A 27,947-nucleotide genomic window follows, 5' to 3' on the forward strand; every position below is an offset into this window, starting at 1 on the left:
ACATGATGTCAATCACTGGATTGCCTGGCCCAGACTCGATTATTTACAGACCGCCGTCATACAGCTGGAATTTTGCCGAGTGCGGCGTTAAACAACAATCAAACAAAACAATGCTAGTTGACGTGAAACTATGCGGGATTTGTATAAATAACGAATATGCTATTCATTAACATGACTTTCAGTCGGAGATTAAGTCTGCATGAGTGAGTTTGGTTTAATTTTGCTTGGAACAGTATGTCAGTAAAACCCCTTCAGCTTGATGTGGGAGGAAAGCCCGAAGTCATACAGGTCCTAGACCTTACAAACCACGGACCTCTGTAACCGTCATACAAGTCCGTGGACAGTCCAAGGGACTCAACTCTGTATAAGGAATTGCGGAGCTGAAGACGACTGGGACACCTGTGCCTCCCCAAGGCCGTAGTTAGCTTTTTTAACAAGGGGTGAAAATAAGATTATTCATTTTTTATTCAAGTTAACTTTCACAAGGAAAAATGTTTTGGCACTGCTCCCAAACCCACAGAACACGTGTAATCAAATACTGCTGCGAAAAGAACCCACCAGACTCTTTTGCCCTATAAAAATAACATTGGCTTTTTATTGTAAGATCGCATACATACATTTCTATACCCAAATTATTAAAAAAGAATATTCCACGTATATGTACTGCTACTGGCTATATCGCATACTATTCATGTCCATAATATACCATGCAACATGCTAACCGATGTCGTTATGATTAGATCTTTTACTGCGTCAATCATGCCCTGGAGTGACATGAACCTGGGGGTCTATCAGCCTACCAGCATGCGTTCATGGACCCTATTAGTAGTGTGATCACAACTATGCTATGATGTGTTAAGGCAGTGTTACAGACCCAATCACTCTACACAATAATACACACTGTAGCTGAATAAAGCTGTATAAACAGGAAGTCAGCTGTGACTATGCAGCAATGCGTTATACACCTGTCAGAATTACATTAATATGTTTCTTTTCAAATATTACAATTGCCATTTTATAAGGTGAATTCGAGTGGATCAGACATTATGCATGGTTCAAACTTCATGGCCATCGGAACGTGGCATAAGTTCTTATAAGCATAGTGACACCAATAATCATACGACTTGAATTGTTCTTTTTCAATTTTATCTTCAGGGAGAAGACAATGTCAGACTTCTACCTGAACAGAATATATCTTTGTAATTATAGAGAATAAACGTAGCTAATATACACCATTGTTTATATACCTAAAACCACAGTCTATATACTTCTGTATGTATATTTTATATTTTGTCTTGAATTTCATCTTGACTATGTCGTTTCAAAAGATATATGATGATCAAAATCAAGATAAATGAATAACATTGTCTCATCTTTTTCCCACTCACCTTGTTTAGAGTTAGCACTGCCATGGCTGTCTTAATCTACAACTGAGTCATTACCAGACGTAGAGCCAAAATGTTGAGTCAATGGGTTTAAATGTTGAGTCCATGGGTTAACGCCGTTCTGCCATATTCTAGTTATCGAGTCATCTTGAAACAAAGCCCTTCTCGGTTTCATCCGTGGAGTGCGTGAAGCAGTCATGCACTGTGCCACAGTTTATCGTTATTGTCTTCAGTTGTGGCCATTTTACATATTTTCACATGCCCTTATTTCAAACATGGAACATGGTACTTGCAACTCCAAAACTCGTGCACTCAAGAAAGCAAGAACGGCTTAAAATACATATCAACGCTTATCTAACCTCAAGTGCACATAAATTTTTCCAATGGCAGTTCGCAGCATATACAAGGCGTTACGTTGAATGTATACCCTTCGAAATAACGTAACAAAACCGTCAAAATTAGTTGTAGAAACAATATCAACTTACATTTGAACCGAAGATCATGCCGGCCGCCATTTTGAATTTCAGACACTGCAAAATTCAGTGTATGAATATTCGCCGAACCCTTGTCTAGTGTAATTTACATTGCTATTGGGATTGCTGTCGGTTGTCAACGCGGGTGTATAGGGGCGTTGGCATTCAATTTTTGTTATCAATGAATTATTACACGTGTCTGATGTTCATAAGAGTCGCCCTGCGCGAGCACGTTCGTGTATTGTTTATTTACAATGGACAGTTATGACACTTATACCCCCTACATGTTTGCCGTGCAACTATCTAAACAAAGGGCAAATTGAGAGTAAGCTGTATAATACAGGCGCTGCTCCAAGCCGTGTGATTTCTGCTACGTGTCTTTGTTGAAGGGGACATACCGGTTTTGTCGATGACAATTTACATATACTAGACGAGAGGAGAAAGCTTGTTGCCTAATGAGGTGAAAATTTACTATGGGATATGTATGTAAATGGGCGTCGATTCACCTGTAATAAATACGGAAAGAAAGTGGTGGGACCACACGAGGTGTACAGCGATATACATGTAAATAAGCCTACAATACTATGAATATATGGCTGTTTTCCAAATCTCGTCGCCTTTACAATTGAATTTGATAAATAAATATCAACTACATGTTTTACCACTCTGTCTGATTATAGAAGTGCATGCGTCTTTGGCCTGACAGACTATAGGAGAAATGTGCTGATCAACGCATAGAAATTACATGGAGGGAAATCACCTTGTAATAAGGAGTGAGTGAGTTTGGTTTAACGCCGCTTGTAACAGTATATCCAATCACATCACGCCGTGTTAGCGCAAAGTGGGAGGAAAGCCCAATGTGATGCAGGTCTCGGACGTTTACAACCAAGGTGAAACCAACGAGCACAGGTATTGTGCTGACAAACCTAGGAACATTATCGGGGCGACCCGGGATTCGAACCAACTTCATATGTTTCTGGCGTGCCCAATGGACGCAACTATGCACAGCAAACCTTGCTATTGCCGATGAAACTTTATGTACTTCATGGAAAACTTTAACTTTAGTTAACGCGTCTCCAAATTCTCCCATCCAGGCGGATTGGAGTGAGTATTATTTTTTTTTAAATGTTACATCGGTAATATGTAAAATATAGGAATTGGAACAAATTTCTACATATTTTTGTTTAGTAACACTGCAAAATTACTACAGTTTTATTACAGATTTAATGTAAAATTTATAAAAAAAACACATAATCAGTCTGCTGCTGAATTATTAACTAATAACGAACTGGCACATCACGACCAACCTCACTAGACCGTTCACCTATTACTGGGTTTCATAGGTATGGAACCCGCATCGGCAATATAAATTTAGGCACACTTGTAAGAGCTTGATCCCTTTCCGACCATCTAAAGCAAGCTGTCCAGCAGCCTATTATGAAACTTTAGTGTGAGTGAGTAGGTTCATACTGCTCTAGGCCGCATCAGTAAGACGGCAGTTGCAGTTGGCGACGGTGTTTCGGATGACATGGAAGCATGCCGATGACGTCGCATGCCGCTGGGGACGTTTCAGTGATTAGTGTCATCCATCTAATAGACTCACAAGAGGTTCTGATATATGTATCATCGCTCAAGGACATCGCTCAATATCACACGTAAATATATAAGTGTCTTGTTTGAGAATGTATGACTTTCAAGCGCTCGTAAAATATAATTATTTTTGCCGCCGTGGGAACAATCCTCCTTCAGGGAGAACGTCTTGAAATATCGGAGGCCTTTCTTTTTCAAATGTTTTTTTTCTTTCCAATGAACTGCGTGTCAACAAATGTTATAAATCATGTTGGAATTTATACCGAAAGGTTTGTGCTAGTATACATTCGCATTAAAACGTCATACAATATACAAATCATAACAAACCGGTAGCTTTCCTTAACGATTACTGTACAGGGTCAGAGAAGATCGCACATATCACTCCAATATGTCCTGCTCAAAGGTATTTAAACAATTTAAATGCTTGAATTTAATAACAATCACATCAACGACGAAACTACCCGTAATCCTAAGTACACACGCACTATAACCTTGTGTCATGTGTCTCCTGTTGTCCTTGCTGAAATGGTGTTTATGGCTATCATATAATACTATAATATATACCTATGTAACATACACTATCCTTCCAGCCTAGTCAACGAAAGAATATAGACTTATTGTCACAATGGCGCTTATAGAGAACACTTTTAAATATGGTGTTTTCCCCCTTAACCTAACCCGAATAGCTCAACCGAAATATTACTCATCTGAAAAGGATATGAAAACTGTCTGACAAAAAGAAGGTACATGCATACACTTAAAAATTGGATTTGACACCAACCCTACAAACGTTATCAAAACGTAACTAGGATGAGAATAGTCGAGAATAGTCGTCTAGTGGTAGAGCGTCCGTTCGATCCCCGGCCGCGTCATACCAAAAGACGGTACTTGTTGTTACCCTGTCTGGCGCTCGGCATTAGGGGCTAAAACAAGGACTGGTCGGCTCGGAGTCAGTATACTGTGTCTGAGTGGGATATTCATGTTAAACTGCAGCATGGTATCTCAGACTAGTACAAGCAGCCACACGCACAGACATACACACGTGCATGCACGTCACTATATAAGTGCAATAATCTTGGACGCGACGTAAAACCCAATTTCACCTCACCTCACCCAAAACATCTCCGTCGAATAAACATTTTTGTTGTTTCATTTTTACCCACGTCAAACGTAGGTGCATACTTTCTTTTGGCAGGCAGTTAATGATGCATGTCTTGATGTAGCTGAACTATATATTCAGTGAGTGAGTGGGGTTTTACGCCGCTTTTAGCATTATTCCAGCAATATCACGGCGGGGGACACCCGAAATGGGCTTCACTCATTGTACCCATGTCGGGAATCGAACCCGGGTCTTTGGCGTGACGAGCGAACGCTTTAACCACTAGGCTACCCGACCGCCCCACTATATATTTAAATCCGAGTTAGTGATTGTGGTTTATCCTGCTTCAAGCAACAATGCAGCAATAACACGAAGGGGCATATCAGGTATTGAATAAAGGAGGGACCAATGTTCTCAGATAAATATTTAAGGCATTTAGTATTTCTTATTAAAAGCGTATCTTTAGTGCTCACTACCGTTTTTTTAGCGCATCGAACACTAAGATCTTATTTTGATGAGATTGAGTATATTTTCATGTAATTATTCTCATTTGGTATTTATACTTTCCTTTTGGGTATTCAATGAATTTTACTTCCTTCAAGTCTTTGGTGTATTTTAAACCAAAAAGTTCACATTCTTTTGCATAGTTGATCCCAAATAATCTGTTGTTTTTAAGCGACTTATAACTGCATATGCTCAAGTATGCTGTAACATGTGTAAACTCAGAACACGGATATTTTTTCTACGTTGCAATAAACAAGGCGTACAGTGCTTTTATGCCTACTTTAAAAATAAAAATTGAATACATTCGTGTCATGCATGTGGCTGCCTAAATTACACCCAATAGTGAAAATGTACCCTTCAAAATAAAAATTATCATATTTTCAAATACAGATTTAATTGAAATGCGCTGCAACCAAACTAACTAAACAAACAACACTGAAAGTCTAGCACATTCGCCACTTTGATGAGATTAGCAATAAATTCAGTATAACTCGGTACAGTCACGCGGTCCTTTGTATTGAAATAGCAACCCGATATCCTGTTCGTGACTAATAATCCGTGAACTCGAGGATTCACGACATTTCAGTGTCATTGGGAGAACCATGTCACAGATATCGCCTTGCATCCAGCCACTCATTACGGCTGTTGGGGACGATGGTCGCCAATAGAGAAAAGTAAATAAAACAGTCTACGCACAATAGATAAGGATCCTCATATACATCTAAAATATCTTATGAAGGCAAAGAAAAAAAAATCCTCGTTACGAATAAACAAGAATTCGTTTGTTATGATTTTTTAAGGAGTGGCTAATATTTCATAAGTTAATTGTATTTACCAGGCCACATGACTCTGTCGCTCACTTGAATATACAAGTATTTGACGCTAATGTGGTTTATTTTTGATGTAACTTGATTTGTGGTGGAGATGTATGGGGTAATTTAAGTATACCTATAGTATACACATACATGTTCAATGTCTGGTCATAATCTCATTCGCATAGCCTATTCAATATAAACAGGTAAATGCATTTTGTTTTCTGTTCAGAGATTATCATCATCAGGTATTAATGAAAACGATTCGTACAGTTCCGAAGGCATTGAGTGGCCTAATCTTTGAGCGAATGTGTCAAGAACCTTTTTGAAAAAGGATTTGCATAAACGGTTCAGGTACACATTGGGACAAGAAGAAGACCTGCGAAAATTCCTTGCGATTATTCCACCCATCTGGAGAAGTGATATGTTAAATGAACTATGTACAAAATCCAAATAAGTCTAATGCTATACCCGTGACCTTGAAAATAAGGTCAAGTTCACCATAAATAATTTGGGTATGCAGACTAAGGAACTCCAGTTAATACGACATAATATTTGAAGTAATGGTATATCTTGAGGTATTTCTCAGTATACGAAGGAAAAACCTGAAATTGACATCTAAAAAAGGTCGTGTCAGCGCATTGACAGTATTGAGTTGGTTGGTTGGTTGTTTGACGCCGCACTCAGCAATAGTCCAGCTAAATGACGGTGGTCTGTAATTAATCGAGTCTGGACCAGACAATCCAGTGATTGACATCATGAGCATCGATCCACCCATTTGGGATACGATGACATGCATCAACCAAGTCAGCGAGCCTGACCACCCGATCCCGTTAGTCGCCTCTTACGACAAGCATGGGACAGGAATAGTTTCTTCAATGCAACCTACCTAGTGTATACTCTACTATTCCATTGCCTGAATGGTAGCCATGTTAAATGATAACATACACAAACAATAATATTTAGAAATTTCAATTTTTGAAAAATGTAAAAAAACCACCATGTAATGACTATATTCACACCTTTCTTCCCTTATAGATATTAAAGTGAGTGACTATGGTTTTAAGCCACTATCAGCAATATTCCAGCCATATCACGACAGGGGACACCCAAAATGGGTCACCTTTTACGGCAAGCATGGGTTGCTGGAGACCTATTCTGACCCGGATTTTCACGGGTCGGAAAGCTGGAGTGAATAAATTGAGGTTAACGCCGCTTTGAAAAATATTCCAGTCATATCGTGGTGTGTCAGTTTAACGTGGGAGGAAAGCCCAAAGTGATGCAGGTCTCAGACCTTTAACACTTCGGTGAAACCCACTAGCACGGGTATGGTGCTGACAAACCTAGAAACATAATCGGGGCGAACCGGGATTCGAACCCACGATCGTAGTTTCTGGCTGGGGGTGATGCAGGTCTTAAACGTTGATCACTTCGGTGAAACCAACGAACACGGGCACTGTGCTGACAAACTTAGAAACATAATCAGCAAGAATCTGAATCAACGATGAACAAGTTACTGTTATTTTCTTAGAGACGCAACCCGTGGGGAATCCGAGCTAAAATTATCCCCTAGCAACCTTCGCTGGGCGTAAGAGGAGACTTTATAGATCGGGTGATCAGGCTCGGTTTTTGTTTGTTTGTTGTTTAACGCCACATTCAGCAATATTCCAGCTATATGACGGCGGTTTGTAAATAATCGAGCCTGGACCTGACAATCTGGTGATTGACATCATGAGTATCGAGCTACGCAATGGGCATACGATGACATGCATCAACCACGTCACAGAGCCTGACCACCCGATCCCGTTAGTCTCCTCTAAAGATAAGCATGGGTTGCTGAAGACATATTCTAACCCGGATATTCACGGGTCCCAGGCTCGGTGACTTGGTTGGTGGCGTGTCAGCGTACCCAATTGTGTGAAACGATGTTAATCACTGGACTGCCCGGCCTAGATTCCATTATTTACAGGACGCCGTCATACAGCTGGAATATTGCTGAGTGCAGTGTTAAAAAACACACCAAAAAACCAAACTCTTAGAGATGCAACTCCGCACAGCGAATTGCAGCGTCTTAGAAGACTTGGCTACTGTCATTTATAGAATAATTTACAAGCTATATACTATCGCGGAGTCACGATTGTCTGTTCCTAATTAATTAATGTTTTTTGGAGGAGAAACAGGTAGAACTGGTCATTTAAATATACCGCTCACAAAGAGAGAACGAAACTAGGTCAATTGGTCAAATGACGTCACATACAATCGTATGCATCACAGCAATCACGTCAGTGGAACAATTGGCGTGAATAGGTCAAGTGGAAGCAAACGTGATTGCGAAATAGCACTATGACGCCCTCTGGTAACATAATATTTTACGCCGCTTAAAACGTCATTTCATACAGTACGTTGTATTATGTTCCAGATTTGTCAGCACCATTCCCGAGCTCGGGTATTTCTCTAAAGTGGTCAACATCACTTCGGTATTTCTTCGCACATCAAGCTGACACTCCGTGATATCACAGAAATACTGTTCAAAGCAAAGTTAAACCACACTTACACTCATTACTCAGCGATCCGTTTCACTTGAGGAAATGTCTAAAGGGGCCTATCGCAGTTTAACATGCACAGAGCTGGCCTTTTACAGACCAAAAGTCATAATTATGATGAAACTGGGATTCGAACTGATGTCGGGTCCTGACATCAAAGTGAAGTGTATCCGCAAGAACAAACTAAAAGGGCCTTTACATGTGTCGCATGCGCTGGTAGAGCACCCGAACTCACATGAACACGAGCTACTGAAGAAACTATAGCTCACATGAACACCCTCTACTTATTAAACGTTATACATGTAGATCACCTGGAAACGATCTACAAATACAAAAAGGTGGCACGGGTGGCCCAATAGTCTAAAGCGCCGCCATTCTCTGTACAGTTGCGTCCCCTAGGCGTGCCAGGATTCCTTAATAGTGGGTTCAAATCCCGGATACACTAGCTCTGATTCTGATTGGTTGATTGTCATCGCCATGCCGTGCGTATGGGTTTAATTGTTAAGTACAGTAAAGACCTGCATCACTGTGTGCTTTCCTCCCACGTCAAGCTGACACGCCGTGATATAACTGACCTACTGTTCAAAGCGGCGTTAAGCCAAACTCACACACTCATAGGAGAGTGATATTTATTATATTGATACTGAAGGATACACTTAACGCGATGCTGTTACATACGTACGTGATATATTAAAGTGTTCAACTGTTATTTATAACCTTTTTCAACCTCAGCTTTCAGCCCACAGACCACGTTACGGTTTAGTGACATCATAGTGATATCGATTCTTAGCCGACTGATATATAATCCAGGAGCGCATACCTGGCGTTTGTCCACGGAGGTACGTGGATTAGGGTCGATCGTAGTTTGTCGATGAAACACTAAATTGCACACATTTGTATATACATGATACTGTAAACAAAAGAGTATTGTAAGTTGAAATATACTTTATTCCTTGGTATGTATCCTTCAAGTGTGAAAAAGCTTGAACGCAGCTACCGTGACCGCTAAACGCTGACAGAACGTCGGTAAACAATACATGATCACTGCACACCGATGTGCTTAACAAGCTCAACCCCCAAGACAGAACTTGACCGTTGCGTGGCAACATGACGCCCGGGCATGCGCTAGCACACTCTGACCCTGGCGGCCATGATATTCTTTGGGGGGTCCGTGCACGCGAAAATAGGAGACCTCCAACATTCATGACAGTACTGTAAGCAAGAAGAAGGAATTACACGAGCGGGGCGTTTCGTAACAAATTTCGAGAGAGAACTCACACCTGAGAAACATTCGCCATTTGCCGCGTGGATGTTATGTGAATATGTTCTGACGACTTACAAGCGCTGGTTCGCTTGATGAAGATGTTTTTAGTGAAAAGAACGCGAATTAAACTTGAAGGGGTGATGAAAACAAACAACCCCTTTTCGACACTGATTCTCAGGATATGCATTTTGTGGCTTGTGATAGGTGGGTACATTAGAAATAGTGTCATTACCTTGAATTTGTTAAGCAGTAACAGATTATTTATATGTTTTTAAACTTAGAGTTTTATTTATTTATTTTTAGTTGTGTTATTTAAAGTTTGTTTAATGCGTCGCACGATAACAGTGCTGGTATATGGCTATTTATGATTAAATGTTACACAATTTCTAATTATGTACCATTCACGAGTAAATATAATAAATTCTGGGTATATATATGAATAAACGTTACACAATTTGTAATTATGTATGATTTACGAGTTAATATATGACTTTGTGATTAAAAGTCATAAATTTCTAAATAAGTATCATTCACAAGTTAATATACCATTTTATGTTGAAAAAAGGTAACATTTTATCTTTAAAATTATCCTGAATGACATTGTTTAGCTTTCATACAAATATTTCCATTTGTGTAGGTATTATGTTAAATTTGTCAGGAAGATATAAATTTATGCTTTTTAAGAGCATGTGGCTCTTATTTGAAGCCAGTGTTATCATGGTTATACAACATTGCTGAGATGTATCTTGACCCTTTCAAAGAAATATATGAAATTTTTGCTTCTGCATTGTTTGTTACTGTAGCTATTTTGACCCACAAATTTGAGAAACATTGCAACTAACATCATTCCTAGGTATGCCATCTGTGTAAAACATTATAGAAAAAAATGTAATAAAGAACCAACCCAACCTACCAACACATATCAGTTGGGTCCATTTTACCTGAAAAACTACCTGTTGAGATCCGGGTTATACTAGGTCTTCAGCTATGCATGTTGTAAAAGGCGACTGTGCTTATCATAAGAGGTGACTAACGGGATCCGGTGGTCAGGCCAACTGACTTGGCTGTTGCATGTCATTGTATCCCAATTGCGGGGATTGATGCTCATGATATCAATCACTGGATTGTCTGGATTATTTACAGGCCACCGTCATATCTGGACTATTGCCGAGTGCGGTGTAAACAACAAACAAACAAAAAACAACCTCAAACACGGGAGGGTTTTTTATTGGCTTTATGAGTTTGGGAATTAAAATACTTCAAATTCCATTTTGATTATTAGAACGTAAAAGTTGAGTGAAAGGTGATCTTTGAGACACTTTCCAGAGTTTGAAGAGAAATATTAATGAAAAGACAAGTGTTAGGCCATAAGAAGAATACATTGTTCGTTCAACAATCTTCTCATCTCTATTCCCACATTTTAAGATTACATTAACATAATCATATTTGGTTAGTGATTTTCCTCATCATGAACAGTTTCTTATGTGTTTGAGGTAATTATTACCCACCTTGCCACACAAATTACTGGCTTGTAATGTAATACCATTAGGCCATCTTAAAAAAACCCATCCTTTTCTGGCAAAGCAGTCTAGTTATACCAGAGACCATATCTATAATATGGTCTCTGGTTATATGAAACACTATCCTGATATTACCAAGCTCAAGGTACAAGTGTATTAAGAGTTTTTCCTTTGGTTTCTTTGTACAGAAACCTTTAAGTACACTTATTAATGTAAAATTAAGTGAAAATTGTAGCAGTTTTTATAACAATGAATAATATGGAATAAATGTCTTTACTAAGTTGGTCTCTCGGCTGCCTGAGTAAAAAAATCCCCACTTGTTAATAAAGTCCTACTGGTAAAGTTCAAAGCTGTTTGTGCGGATGAAAATATGATAGTGATGCTCAATAATCGTTTTCCTGTTTAACATGAGAACATGTTTAAACTGCTGTACAAATGTATTACCACCGACCGATATATGAATTGAAAGGTACAGATAAAGACTGAGTAGATGGACTCCATATTATGTTGAGCAGTGGCAAGACATAATTCACTTGTCACTGGACCTGGCTTAGACTAGTTACAGCAGCCATCATTTAGCTGGAACATTTCTGGGTGTGGCTTAAACAACAAACAAATCATCCTGCTTTGAACTACACAAATTTAGTTGTATTACGACATACTCAAGTTAATTGTTAATTGGTCAGCATAGTTCTGTAAACCATAGTTCTAGTGTTGTCTATGATTGTTAATACTATTGTAAATAACAAGATAATGGCAATCTCATGGAAACTCAAAGCCGTCAGTACTGAACTGTGTTTTACAAGGATCAGTTGACCACCTCTGTTGTCTAGTGGATATACTAGGGCTGGGACGAGTCCAAATATACTACTCGGGTACCCTTCACCCTATTATCCAACCCTACCCGGGTACCCGTTGTAGATATTTAGAGATAGGTGCAAACTGTCCGATTTGGAAAAGTTTGACCATAGCCCTTGCATAATGTATTTAGATACATGTGTAAAACGATCTGGGCATGCATACACTGAAGTTTACTGCATGGAGTTTTATCTTTATTCAAACATTTAAAACTCAGAAGGAATAGGTGCATTGTCAGAAAGAAATGGAACATTAGTGGCTTGTAGTGTAACAATAGAGTTCTAGATAATTTTTGTCATTAAACAATATATCATGTGACTAACCACGGGTCCGGGTAGTCCTGTGGGTACCCAAGTCCTACTCAGGACCCCCCTGTGTACCTGAGTTACCCATCCCAGCCCTAGTGGATATAGTGTCTTCTTAGCGAGCAAAAGGTCGGTGTTGATCCCTGGCCATGTCATACCAAAAGAAATTAAAATATATAAGATGGTACTTGTTACCCTGCCCGACACTTGACATTAAGGGGCTAAAACAAGGACTGGTCGACTTGGAGTCGGCATACTGTATCTGAGTGGGGTATCCATGCTCAACTACTCCCTGATGGATCAGTGGGCTAGCACTAAGAAAACAGCATTAAGCTGGACTAGTGCACGCGACGACGTTAAACCCCATTTCACCTCACCTCAAAAAGATTAGTTACAATGTCAACTTGAAACTTAAGCCTCTGTTCTACAGATGTAGGCATAAATTAAACTATACTGACCAATGAAATAAAAGTATTATGGATTAATACATTTGATCTGTAATACATGATCAAACACTCCAACATCAACCCAACCGATCAAACAGGATTGATTGATTTTTAAAAAAAAACAAATACGTTTTTTCATGTTTGTAGAGTATTAAAACATATAACTTAATATAATCAAACCCTCCAGTCAAACCAGGCTGATTCATTGATAAAAAAGTAATTCTTACACAGCTTAGAACACAGTTAAATATTAATGTGAGGAGTAATAATACATTTTACACTTGATACGGTTTTAAAACGTAGAACTTATCTGTTGCAGATTTCAGTTTTGTTTAATTGCGTCAGTAGATGGACATGTGTGCTCTGTGATTTATTGCATGTAGGCTGTGATGTGTGGTGTACTCTGAAGTGTTATTACCCTGTAAACCCTGTCTGTCATAGAAGCAGGACTTGAGAACTGCACCCAGAACATTCACTAACGTGGCACTTCAAACGTGGCGTTGTAAATCCACCCTTTATGTAATTGTTAAACTTTCATTAGCTTTATAAAATGTGCCTTGAAAAACACTGCGGCAACCAATATGTGATGTTTTTATGAACCACGAAGTCTTTGCACAGACCTAATGTAATATATAAAGTGTTAAAAAACAACAACTTGTTATTCTGTTTCTTGTAAGACACTTTAATATATTGTGTGAGGCCCATTTTGGGTTTCCCCTGCTGTGATATGTCTGGAATATTGCTGATAGTAGCTTAAAACAATACTCAATCACTTTAATATCTATAAGGGAAGAATGGTGTAAATAGGTATAGTCATTACATGTTTGTTTTTTACATTTAAAAAAAAATCATGTCGACATTTCTAAATATCAATGTTTGTGTATGATTAAGTAGAGTTATCATTTAACATGGCTACCATTCAGGCAATTGAATAGTAGAGTATACACTAGGTAGGTTGCATTGAAGAAACTATTACTGTCCCATGCTTGTCGTAAGAGGCGACTAACATTGGTTGGTTGGTTTGTTGTTTAACGCCGCACTCAGCAATATTCCAGCTATATGACGGCGGTCTGTAAATAATGGAGTCTGGACCGGACAATCCAGTGATTAATATCATGGTTAGTCTCGCTGACATGGTTGATGCATGCCATCGTATCCCAACTGTGTGGATTGATACACATGATGTCAGTCACTGTATTGTCTTGTCCAGACTTGATTATTTGCAGACTCCCATCATATAGCTGCAATATTGCTAAGTGCAGCGTCAAACAACAAGCAAACGAACCAACAAAATATTATTTGTGTAAAATGAATTGAATGATCTACAATATATTCCTTGTTTTATCTCATCCTGTCTCATTGTCTTTCATAGCACTGTGACTGTTAAGTCAGTTATGGGTCCTGTCTCTTGCCGTACTTTACATCTTTGGAGATGCTTCATTACATCTTTTTGTCTTCAGATTGTGCTGCTGGTCAGTGCAACTGTACCGGGACGTCATGTGACACCAACTGTACTGCTGGACAGTACCTGGAGAATGGACAATGCCTGACCTGCCCGACTGGACACTAGTAAGTATAATGTTGTACTGCCCTTGTTACCATGATGTGATGTATCTGGAAAAGTGCTGACCATAATACAACATACACACTCTAAGACCCTGGGAATTCCGGGTTAGAATTGTTGCTAAGCAACCAGTGCAACTTAATGGCTGGTCGGGCTCAGTGACTTGGTTGATCGTGTGTCAGTCTACCTTGGGGGCATTGATCATTGCGCATAATATCAATCACTGGTTTGTCTGGACTAGAGTCAATTACTTACACCCCATAATTAAATAGTTGAAATATTGTTGGGTGTTGGATTAAACAACAAACACTCACTCGTTGGTTGGCACATGCCTGTGTCATTTCTGATGTACTTGTCACCATTATCTCCCTGCTGACATTGGTGTCTGAGGTTCTACACAAAATGTCTCCTATTCACATTGTTTAAACATTTGAATGAAAATCTAATAATTAAGTCATTAAGTCATTGTTTAGCTATCTCTAAGATATGACTGCACATCTAATAATAACATGCAAGTAATATATTTTAAGTGATATTTTGATATCTCATAGCAATTTGTTTACATATTTTTTGGGGTGGTAACTAACTGTTTAAAAGATATGTAAAATAAGAGTTTATTATGCCCAGAACTTCATATGACACTTATTTTGATGTTTTCCTAACCTATTTTAGAAAATGTACTAAAGACCTTATGTCAACTATCTTATAATAAATTTATTTATCTTATGTCAACTATCTACACAAGCCCTATACAGTATGACTATAAAATGTTGAATTTATCTTCTCAGAATAACTAACATATCATACAAATACTGCAGACAGGACTTAATTATATCATATTTGTTTCGTAATACCCACACAACAGCTTACAATAGTAAACATTTAAATAGGAAGTTATAGTGTGTATCGACCCGAGTACTCGTCTGTGATGTCCAATGATAGATTCATGTCGGTATGTGAGGTGCCAGATTTATGAAGGGGCAACATAAAGTAAATATTCTTAAGTAGTGAATAAATTCTGGAGGCATTATGGGTAGTATATTGAAGTAGAATACGGTTATGGAGATTGTGACCCCCGGTCAACTGTATTTTAACATCTATTAAGTAGGAATGCACAAGTCAATAAAGACACAATATGGTTTCTAACTGTTGAAAAGAGTTTGTAAGTGGTTGGAAAGTGAAAAATGTGTATTTGATGACTGACTGTTGTATTGGGCAGACCGCTGTGACTTTGTGAAAGATCGAAGCCTAGTTATGCTCGTGTTGTGTTATGTCTGTGAGAGGTTACACGACGTGATTTCTATGAATTGATTGTATGAGTGGTCTATCAACCGGAACAAGAGTATAGAGTTTGATATTAAGTATCAAGTAACACTTCTGTAGGATACTATGAACACTGTATGATTATGTTAAGAAGGAAATACACATTGATAAAAAGGGTTATTCTAAAATGTCTGATAAAAACATCTTGTAAATAGTGTTTTAATGATGATTTGTATGTTTGGGTTCATTCCATTTTGAACAAACTTGTAGCACTTAATAAAGATGTATTATCTACGTAGCTTTAGTTACTGTCTCCTTCTTTCCCCACATTGGGTGGAGCTGTATAGTCGTTTACATGTGCCAACACATGGCATCCCAAAGACTTGTTCCATTCCCAACAATAATAATATGTTAATATGTGAAGCACAATATTGGATTGTGTTTTAACTGTGGAATGAACAGTGTCAAACCAGGCCGCCATCATATAAATGAAAGATTGCTGAGTGAGGCAGTGAACAACAAACAAACTTGCAGATGTGTTTAGAAAGGTTTCCACATTCGTCACCTTAAACACACATATTTAAGGAGGCATAGTTTAGTTTGAAATAAGTCCGAACAGAACCAAAAGATTATTAAAATTGGCTAAACTTTTTTACAGATTTTTGGCGATATCTTATCACACACATGCAAGGCAGGAATGTATGTATGGGTAAAATTTGGTAACTAGAAGTAGAATTGTTTTGGATCCAGACCGTCCTATCTTCCTTCTCAAGCCCCAGCAGGTTGAGTAGCAGCAGAGAAACAGACTGTGATGTCTTATTGACTGGAACAGTAATATTGCAAACACAATCAGTACTACTTCAGCCCCACTCTTGTTATGCCTTTCTTCTTTTGTCCAACCTTTATATGGTTTACAATAATGTAATGAAGAGCTCTCAGTGGAAATGAGGAGTCCGTGATCCAGAAGGGCTGACACACTGTCAGGCCAGTTGAAAACATAGTCTTCTTTCTCTGGATATTGTTTTGACTTGGTAGGGAGAAGGATTTCATTCTTATTTTTATTTCTTTGACATGTTTAATAACAGGTTGCAACTTTATAAAAGTAAACTTTACAATGTACATGACCTCTTGGCTAGACCCGTTAATTGTAGATCGAAGTATGAAGAGATGAGGTCAAGGTCATGGTGAATCGGCAATGTTGCAAAAAGGAAATTTGAGTTGAAAAAGTTGTTTATTATCAGTGCTTAAAAAAATATGTTAGGGGCGGGTGACGAGAGACTATAAGCCTGAAATACTGAGCTTTAGTTCAATATGTACTTGTTTTCTTGAGAAGCCATGCTGTCTTAATTCTCTCTCTGACAAGACTCATTGCAGCATGAAATAATTGCATGTCTGGAATCAATATTCACTAACTAGATGTATTCATTGTACAAATGGGATCAGACATAAAACTGGTTGACCTTCTTGTTATCTATACAGTTTAGTCATCAGTGTGATTGTAATGGCTGTTGTTTGCTGCGCCCTGTCAACAGTTTCCTTGTGTTACAAGTATGTGTTTAAAGACACAAGTTGTGTTGGATTGATTTTGTGTCACTAATGATTGATGAGATGTAATTATGGAGTGAGAGGTGTGGTGGAAGGGGATTTTTTAATGAGTACTCCACGACTCCTGGACTTGATATGGAGTCACAAGTAGGTTAAAGAAAAACATTGTGTTGACTTGACGTGCTCAAGGAAGATGAACATGTCCACAAAGTTTGATATTCTGGCGGTGGTGGGGTGGTTTGGTGGTGGGTAGGTGGGTAGGTGGGATGGTACTAGGGCTGGGACGGGTAACTCGGGTATCTGGGTCAGATGGGTACTGAGTAGGACCCGGGTACCCACAAAATGCACACTGCCTTTACCCAAAAGCGGTGTCCTCGCTTGCATTAGCCAGGGATGTGAAATCTCCGCGGAAACGCGGAAAATCGCGTTTTTTAAAATAGTAGTCCTCGGAAAAAATCATCTTCCGCGGAAAAAACTATTTAAAATTTAAAAAAAAACACTCTGAAAAATATGATCGAAAACCGGACAATTGGCGCGGATTGTCCTGTTTTCGATCGGAGCTTTCACAGCATAGGTTTTCGGACATCATACGTTTTCCGTCACGAATACTTGCACTATAACGTGGGGCATGGCGTCACACAGAAATTGTAAATACTCAGAGTCAGCTGATGGCTTGTTTTTAAGATAAAGTTGTCTTTTAGCCTGTAAGTGAATGAGATGTTTTACAGTTGTTCATGTGATAAGCGAGAAATTTATGAATGTTTCTTCAGCGTCCAAAACCCCATGTCATGGGGATATATATTGTATTTATGTCTTATGTTTGCAATGGAGTTTTGTTTTTTTCATCAAAAGGTAAGTACAAGGTAAGTTTTTTTCAATATGCTTCAACATGGGGAAAGGGTCAGACATTGCACACTTGTGACAGTTGTCCTTGTGTCTGGGGGATGGGGGTTGAAGTTTATGGCAGTATTGCTCCCAGACCTGGCGGGTAGCCAGGTGCGCGAAAACTATGCCCGATTTTTTTAAAGTACTGATTTAACTTCGAAATTTTACTGCATCTGCCATCTTGTTTATTTTACTTATTGACTTTTGCCATTGACTTATGACATTTCTTGGTGTGAATGTTGTCCAAACTGCATGAAATTGCTTAAAATGCAATCAAATGTTTTAAAAATTTCTGGGGGGGCATACCCCCAGACCCCCCTAGACTTTTCCTCTTTTTTTCGGCAAAACCTGCTCACATCCCTGATTAGCACTTGCAGGGGAAAACATGCCTCAGGCCATATGGTTGTGGAATATCATGTCCAGTGATTTGTATATTCCCGGTATTTTAAACTGGCCAGTACTGTTAGGATTATAGATCAGCATAGGTGGAACTTAATCCACTTACCACAGATCCAGGGAGATTGAACCAAGTCTGTTTAAGGCAACATAAACCAGATCCATGTAACACCTACATGTTGCAGTAAATGACATAACTGACTTGGTATGTATTGTATGGTTAGTGTATAATACTACTGAGGATTGCAACGTGGAGCCGTTATTATGGGTTTAGCACCTAGAAATAGGGTGCTTAAATCGTACTGACGGTATAGACCACACATGCCCTGACATGTGGCACAGGACTTTGTGTTATTACCGGTAACTATGATTTCGGGTACAGCTGATAGAGCTCATTAACAGAATAATCATATAATGAGCAAGAAAAGTGTCATAAATATATGTGTCATGCGTGAATAACACATTTGTATAATATTTTGTGAATATAGTGATAGCATTTAAAAGTGGGAGAGATATGTCAATCGGTTTTGGGAGAAAAGGTATAAAATTGTGCGAATATCTGGGAAATACCAAACGTAACCCCCCTATTCATAAAATAGACTTGTCCAACATTGCCAAGATTGGATTGTATTCAGGGAGTCATCATTATTAAAAAAACGGTAAATATTTTGCAAAAGTGTGTACGTTTTATTAACATCCTTGAAGATGCTGTACAAAATGTTAATATCTCATATAATCAATAAACGACTTGTAGTCATTGTTTGTTGTACAATAGAACACTGCAAGGAGAATAAATCATGCAAGACTGCGTTTATTTCTTAAATATGCTTTTCCACTTTCGATTGGGGTGTTTTTATTTATTTATTTTTTATTTTGACACAAAACTGATTCTCATATGTCAAGTGTATATTAAAATAGAATGACATGTCTGGTTATCCCTTTCAAAAACTGAGTAGCATTATGTTATCCAAGCCCTATTTCTGCAGTTTTACTGCAGTCAGTTCCCCACTCAGCTACTACAGATTCATACCCCTCCTACATGAAAACAGAGTAACATGATAGCCATGAACATTATGGATGAAGGTGTTGATAGAATATTACTCGTAGTTCCTGCATCTTGCAAACATTCACCAAGGATGATTCTACCAAACAGGCAATGCTGAACTGACTGTATATGTACCGGTAGTGGTACAGACATTTTTACCACGAGTAGAATAATGTAGGAAATACATTGAACAGATTCATGCTTGATGTTCTGTCACAGTTTCTGCTGTCTGACAGCTCACTGTTGTTAAATCCCGGTGGTGTTGATCATGTGTAGAAACTAACTAGACGCGGGACAAGGATTCCAAGTAATGGCTGATGAATTATATATACTTGTGTTGTGAATTCCTTGCTGCGTGTGATGTGGTTGTCGGCTGAAGGGGAATGCCACAGGGTCGGGTAGGAAGTTACATGTGTCAAATGTGTGCATGAGTTTACAAGACAAATCATGTACATTGGAAGTCAAGGGGTATGCACAAATGTTTAGGACTGCAATGATGCACCTAGGTCACGATACGATACGTATCTCGATACTCACATCACGATTCGATACGTATCTCGATACGCTACGATACTCATTGTGACAAGAGAAGACGAGATAAATGAATGAAACTTAATTTATTGAAATGAAAAATTAAATGAAAGTGAATGAATTTTCATGAGTCATAAACACATTATACTGTAATGAGTATTTTAACTCATGTAATGGCTAGCAAACACAAAAGTAACAGTCCTACATGGACTAAATAAGTACCAGTAACTTGCCAATTTCACAGTAAGTCCCCGGTGGCTTCTCTGGCAAAGGACGAGCATCTGCTTTTCCCGACATGTTTGACTTAAAGGCTGCTCAGCCAATCAGAAAGCTAGCACAGCTGCTGTATTTTTGAAGACGTACGAAAATAATGTTGTCCCTACGTTGAAATTCATTTAAAACACATTTAAAACGTATCTGTAATAAAAGTTTATTAAAAAGAACTTATCGTGAAAAATCGAGATACAGCACCTCACAAATCGCGCACCGTAGCGTATTGAGTGAATCACAATGCATCGGTTTCCTGGGATATCGTTTCAGCCCTACAAATGTTCAGCTCGTAAAATCCTGATGACATTGATACATATAACCATGATAACAGATTTAGCATTATGAGGACTTTGACAAGTTACAAAGAATTATTTTCAGTTGAATAATTGTGTGAGATAAATCTACCTCCTGGATGCCATCACACTATAAATGTGTGGTAAGGGACCAATCATTTATTACAGGGAGTGGTACGTGGGTCAGAGTTTTTTGATGCACTAATGTAAAGAAAATATTTACCCTCCCCTAATGGTTGTCATATTATGGATGACCCTCCCTACATCCTTATCCATTTTTTTCATGATCTTCCCTGAAAAGACCAAATCCAAAATGACTTTATATATTATTATGAAATGTCCATTTTTGACCCTCCCAAAATATGTGTAGTATTTTATGACTGTTATTCCCTAGAACCCAAGGGGATGGCTACCTTCAAGTTTGCCTTCTGAGAAGACATAATATTCATGATACGGAGATGTGTATTGAAGCATGAGTGCTGGAGCCAAACATACAGGTCCACATTTCACAACCCCATGCTTGTTGCCTCGTTGATGATCTCAGCACTAGTCAAGCATGGCTTCCATTTGCATTCATAAATATGTGCCATTGTTGGTGTCCATGTTACCTTCTACTAATCTTGTGGTGATTACTTCCTGGTTAAATTTAACTGTAGTCCTCAAAACCAAACAATACCTTACTGTCAATAATGCAAGTTCACTTGAGCCTGTATTGATTTGTTTAGTATTGCCACATTGTAGGATTTAATTGCACGACATGCTTGAAGAATTGTTTTCCGACTAGGTAAGATACTACTCAAAAGATGTTACAGAACACCCAAGATTTTTATGTAACTATAGTTAACCTGTCATTACCAAGTTAATGAACACCTAGCTTTTTGTCATATAACTATATAATTCACCTATCATGGACAAGTTAATAAACACCTAGGTTTTTGTCATATGTCTATAGTTAACCTGTCATCCATTAACTATAGTTATATGAAAAGAATTAGGAAAAAACTTCTTTTGAGAAGTATATATATCGCTGGCCAGCAAATTAACATTTACTGTCAGGGTGTGTGGTAGATGTCTGAGGCACTGAAATTCTCTGAACAGACTTACGTCTGTAACTTCTAAGTAATCCCTATCAAACAATTCAAGACTTACGTCCCTTAGGCTTGCCAGGATCCTGTGACCATTGGTTGAATTCCAGATCTGTTTAGGTTATGGTGTTTGGTTTATCAGCATGCTTGTAGGTTTACCACCAAAGTGGTATATGTCAAAGACCATATTTCTTCCAACATTGAACCAACACAAACATCTCGAAAAGCAGCATTTACCACAGCACTTACTCATTCACTAGCGCTGATAGGGTCACTTAGTAGGTTTACCAACAAAATGTACCCTTCTTACAAAAAGAAGTTGTTTTTTTATCCTGTCATCCAGACCACACAAAATGAAACACATCATACTGTCTGGCAAGAAGACTGTGTTCCATTGTGTCGGATCACTTCCCAAGGCAAGAACATTTGGAAGAACTTAAACATTTTTTCCTTCTCCAAAACTATGCAACCGCCTCCGTGGTCTAGTGGTAGAGCGCCCGCCTGGAGAGCGGAAGGTCCGGGGTTCAATCCCTGGCCGCGTCATACCAAAGGACGTTAAAAGATGGTACTTCTTGTTACCCTGTCTGGCGCTCAGCATTAAGGGGCTAAAACAAGGACTGGTCGGCTCGGAGTCAGTATACTGTGTCTGAGTGGGGTATTCATGTTAAACTGCGACATGGTATCTCAGTGGGCTAGCACTATAAATCGGCAGTAGTCCGGACTAGTTCAAGCAGCCACACACACACACACACGTACATGCACGTCGCTATACAAGTGCAATAATCTTGGACGCGACGTTAAACCCCATTTCACCTCACCACCAAAACTATCCAGAATGTTTTGTCCCAGACAGCATTAAAAAGGCTTCAATGTTAGAAAACTTTCGCCAAGGAGACCCAATACATTTATCACCAAAAAGCTCTTTCCGTTATAACACAGATTTTGTCTATCCTAAAGCAAAGTCATACAATGGAAGCTTTACTTAATATAACTCAGATAAGCAACAGCCGAAAACAACCTAAAAATCTGAGAAATCTATTGCCCTTTTCTGAATTTGACTCAGGTAATGTGCCCCAACACTTTCTAAATGTTAATGTTAAGAAAATACTTGCTGGTTGCTCTGTTGACATGCCAGACAACAACGTTTTTCCTGTTAAACACAATCTCGATTGAAACAGGAAAAACTGAAATTACGTATGAATTGACATAAATCACAAATAAATCGCCCTTTAAATCTCACAATGCCATTAGGCGCTCAATTAGACAAATGCGGATGGGGACAGGTTCAGTTTCCCTTGTAAAGACTAAATGTTAAAAACAGAAAAGTCTTAAAGACAAAAGATCTCAATGTAGCTGTAAAAAATGTCCAGAAAAACAACGATGTCATGGATTGAGACATAAGCACAAACAAACAAAATATGACTTTTTCAACCTTATTGTGCAATGCATGACGTCATCAACTAGATTGTCTTCTTCAATGTCAGACCAAACTACTATCTACCTGTAATCAATACAACTTCATTCTTACAGGTAATTAAATGATATTAACAGGTGTGGATTTCTCACTGTTGTGCACAGCCTTTGGTTACCTCATTCTCTCGGTATAACTTGGCATGCCGCCACATCCTCAACTGGCGCCACCTGTAGTAAGAAACAGGTTGTTGTTTTTTCACAGTGATTACCTGAGTGTCAGGTAACGATCACTGATGTTGACACAACACAACAGTTACCCGTAACTGTCGAGGTTAAGCTTTATTGGTCGAACATACTGGGGTTCTTTTGATTTATGTTTTGTTCCTTTATGACTATTTGTTTGAGAGTTCCATTAGCTTGGCTGTTACCATAAAGACCTGAACGGATATGTTCAGAGAAAACATACAGTGAGAAATAAAGTAAATGTGCTAGATTAGGATGACACTTCTTTGTTTGTGACAACGTTTCAGGGCTACTTCTTGCCCCTCATTCATCAGGTGAATTGTTATCCATAAAATATTCATATCTTCATGTTCTTCAAACTTCGTAAATACCTAAAGAGAGTGAGTGAGTGTGGTTTTACATTGCTTTTAGCAATATTCCTGCAATCTTACGGTGGGGGACACCAGAAATAGGCTTCACACATTGTACCCATGTCAGGAATTAAACCCGGGTCTTTGATGTGACGAGCAACCGCTTTAATCACTAGGCTACCTGACCGCCCCCTAAATGCCTAAAGACTATAAGTAAAGTGAAATCCTGAAACTGTAGTCATTTTAGGCTGGACACAACACATGGGCTGTAATCAGATTGGTCAAGTTTGTGATACTCATTTGTACCGGAGTGATGAAAGGACTTCTGTCTGTAAACTGACATACTGGGGTACAACTGGGGTACAACTAAGATACTGAAAATCCATCTCACTCACTCATGAATGAAATGGGCATTCAGAAATAAGAATCACCCAATGTGTAATTATGAAATTCCCAATTTTCAGATTTGGGTACTCATCACGACCATTGCCCATACTTGGGTACTCATCATGACCATTGCCCATACTTGGGTACTCATCATGACCATTGCCCATACTTGGGTACTCATCATGACCATTGCCCTTATTTGGGTACTCATCATGACCATTGCCCTTATTTAGGTAAGCACAACCATTGCCCATACTTGGGTACTCATCATGACCATTGCCCTTATTTGGGTACTCATCATGACCATTGCCCTTATTTGGGTACTCAGCACAACCATTGCCCATATTTGGGTACTCAGCACAACCATTGTCCTTATTTGGGTACTCAGCACAACCATTGCCCATATTTGGGTACTCAGCACAACCATTGCCCTTATTTGGGTACTCAGCACAACCATTGCCCATATTTGGGTACTCAGCACAACCACTGCCCATATTTGGGTACTCAGCACAACCATTGCCCATATTTGGGTACTCATCACAACCATTGCCCATATTTGGGTACTCATCATGACCATTGCCCATAATTGGGATTCATCACAACCATTGCCCATACTTTGGTACTCATCACAACCACTGCCCTTATTTGGGTACTTAGCACAACCATTGCCCATATTTGGGTACTCATCACAACCATTGCCCATATTTGGGTACTAAGCACAACCATTGCCCATATTTAGGTACTCAACACAACCATTTCCCAAATTTGTGTATTTTGTGATTATGTGTTAAATATTTGTTTAAAGTTGATACAGTTAACATCATCTAGTCTTTAAGTCCCGGGAACCCCCCAAAATATATTTAGTTATCCACAGTTTGAGAGAAGTGCTGTTTAAGATTTGATCATGAAGTCACATCATCTCCCAAGATATATTGAGTTGGAGAAGTCCATGAGTAATTTATACCATTTCCATTCTTATGTCAAAACTTGGTTGATGCATGTCATTGTGTTCGAATTGCGTGGATCAATGTGATGATGTCATGATGTCAATTTACTGGATTGTCTGGTCCAGACTCAATGATTTACAGACCATCGTCATACAGCTGGAATATTGCTGAGTGTGGTGTTAAACAACAACCAACCAACCAACTTATGTCAGAATGAACATGATGAAGCAGGGTTCAAATCCAATACTCGCCCTGACTATTATTCTTGGTTTGTCATGGGTTTCATCTGAGTGCATCACTTCATTCTTTCAACACACATCAAGCTGACATGCCGTGATATAACTGAAATATTGTTCCAATATGTCCCAGTGGCGTCAAACCCATCTCACTGACTCACTTCATCCTTATAGATTTTGACAGCCTCCATAGTCTAGTGGTACCAGACGTTAAAAGATGGTTGTTGTTACCCTGCCTATCGCTTGACATTAAGTGGCTAAGACAAGGACTGGTCAGCTCGGAGTTAGTATACTGTTAAACTGCGGCATGGTAGCTAAGTGGGCAACCACTATAAAATCAGCATTAGGCCAGACTTGTACAAGCAGCCACACATACACATGCACACGTACACACACACACACGCACACACATTGCTATAACCTTGATACCTTACCCATACTTGTGGGTGTCACCAAAGTATTAAATACCAAGACCATTTCGGGCTTTCCTTTCACGATAGGCTGACACACCATAATATACTGAAATATTGTTCAAAGCAGCATTAAACCCAACTCACTGACTCACAAGAAACCTGGATTTTAAGACATTGTTGATCCTTTATGTAAAGTTGTGAGCCTAACAACATTATGTACACATCAGATCAGAGCACGGAGATTATTCTGTCTTATGCTGTCTGTGTTTACCTTGACTCCAACACTCACTGATGGATTTCTTGACATTTTGGCAATCAATTAAATCTTTAATATCTCATTTTTGTGACAGGTGTACACGCAGAACCACGTTCTTTATCTACAGATCATGAGTCTGTTGATGAATTAATACGACATTAGTTCCACAGGTTGAAAAGGCTTTTTTCTTGCCTTTTTAGATTAAACTGATTTTGTTTATCATTTGCTTTTTAGACCTTTAGAACTTTTTAAAATATCCTTTGATTGGATAATGCCCAGTCCTAAAAAACATACTACTGAAAAGCAGTTAAAGAACACCTATTTCTTTCATATTACTGTTGTTAATCTGTCGTGCAATGGAATGACAGATTAACTATTGTATTATGAGAGAGTCAGGTGTTCTTTAACTTCTTTTGAGTAGTATGACAGATTAGCTACAGTAATGTGAAAGAATCTGGTGTCTTTGAACTTCTTTTGAGTAGTATATTTAATTGTGAATGTATTGAAAGCTTTTCTCAGAACTACTTGCTGTTCAGTTTTGTTGATAAGAACTTTTTTCAAATGTAGAACACTTGAAATATACGCTTTCAGGTTCTGAAAAACAGTAATTTCTTATCAGCCAAACCCAATGACTGATACATAATTTCAAAAGGTGAAAGTATATGTACTTATACTCCATAACACATGCTATCTGATGAAGTATAGATGTACTCTGAATAGACCATGGTCACAACATGAACATGACATCAATGGCCATTTCACTTCTACCAACACAGCTTTCTCCATTACATTCTAAGGTTTCCTTTCAATAAGCGGAGACCTCCCCGATCTCGGGGTTGTTTGGTGACGAGTCATCCAGGTAACACAATGTCAACCATATTGTCCAACAAGAAATCTTGTTCATCTGATCTACTCAAGCATTGAAAGTGAAACCTGGACACGCACATGGCCAAGAAGAGATTATTGAGAGAATATTATGTGAGGGTATTTTGCCCTTCCCATTTGGCAGAGACCCAGTTGTTTAGTGTGTTCTGAAGAAGGGAGTGCACAGGCTAAGTAGTGGATAGCTTATATTACATGTCAGTTGGAAGCCCAATGGGGTTGAGTTACTTGAAGAAGGCTATTGAGTATTATCCATATTGTCCTTCAGTAACTGGAATTTTATTTTCTCTTCATGAAATTTTTTAATGAATTTTTTAAACTAGAACGATTGAAACCTAAATATCCTGCTAGAATTAATGTTGTCTCTGTATATCAACCTTCTTGTCACGAACTGCAGATACAGTCGAACTTTGTTATCTCGATTCGCGTTATCTCTACGTACCGATATCTCGAACCTATTCTCCGGTCCCGACTGCCTTGTTATATAATGTTCATGACTTGTTATCTCGAGTGTCCGGATATCTCAAAGTTACAACATGGTCCCGCTAGGTTCGAGATAACATGGTTTGACAGTATCTGGATATATTACCCTTGTCTTAAAATGTCAGTGAGAAATATATTAAATAACGAATGAAAGATGTATGTCGTCAAAGGTTTAGGTATTGCACAAATAGTAATTTAATCTACGTTCGACAGACAATCCGTAGTTCCTCTATATCTCCTTGGTTCTTAGCGGAATATTTTTGATGGTCTTTCGGTTAAACAGGTTTAACTATATGAAACACTCTTAGCATGTCCATCTTTTTGTATGACAGTAGCTACTGTTTGTATGTCAGTAGCTACTGTTTGTATGTCAGTAGCTACTGTTTGTATGACAGTATCTACTGTTTGTATGACAGTAGCTACTGTTTGTATGTCAGTAGCTACTGTTTGTTTGTCAGTAGCTACTGTTTATATGTCAGTAGCTGCTGTTTGTATGTCAGTAGCTGTTAGGCAATAGTTTTGATTCAGCAATTTGAGCCCAAAACCACTTTAGGAACATAAGATAAAAAAGTAGTTATAAATTTTGTCTCTAAACATAGCAGATCACATTAAAACAATGGGATGGTTTATATCAACACTTTTGTCATCTTCATGTATGAGA

The 27,947-nt window shown here is 38.6% G+C and overlaps 2 protein-coding genes across 4 annotated transcripts in view; one reads left to right on the top strand and one right to left on the bottom strand.

Moving 5' to 3' along the window:
• The window catches only part of LOC124131567, a 65,145-nt gene that overhangs the window by 15,076 nt on the left and 22,122 nt on the right, over positions 1-27,947 (bottom strand). Inside the window, exon 1 of one of the 2 annotated variants that reach the window (XM_046494919.2) lies at positions 1,871-2,023. The exons of the other annotated variant lie outside the window; for it this stretch is intronic. Coding sequence (XP_046350875.1) covers positions 1,871-1,900 — 30 coding nt within the window. The 5' untranslated portion in view covers positions 1,901-2,023. Of the gene's footprint in view, positions 1-1,870; positions 2,024-27,947 lie in introns of those variants that run through there. 2 annotated transcript variants of the gene reach the window in all.
• LOC124131564 overlaps positions 9,601-27,947 on the top strand; it is a 139,033-nt gene continuing 120,686 nt past the window's right edge. The window contains exons 1-2 of one of the 2 annotated variants that reach the window (XM_046494915.2): positions 9,601-9,874; positions 14,260-14,368. In XM_046494915.2, the coding sequence (XP_046350871.2) occupies positions 9,763-9,874; positions 14,260-14,368 (221 nt within the window). In that variant the 5' untranslated portion in view covers positions 9,601-9,762. The remainder of the gene's footprint in view (positions 9,875-14,259; positions 14,369-27,947) is intronic. The other variant, XM_048397868.1, reaches the window with a different exon arrangement.

Source organism: Haliotis rufescens, unplaced genomic scaffold (genome assembly GCF_023055435.1).
Source record: "Haliotis rufescens isolate VD_foot unplaced genomic scaffold, xgHalRufe1.0.p SCAF_1, whole genome shotgun sequence".
Taxonomy (NCBI): domain Eukaryota; kingdom Metazoa; phylum Mollusca; class Gastropoda; order Lepetellida; family Haliotidae; genus Haliotis; species Haliotis rufescens.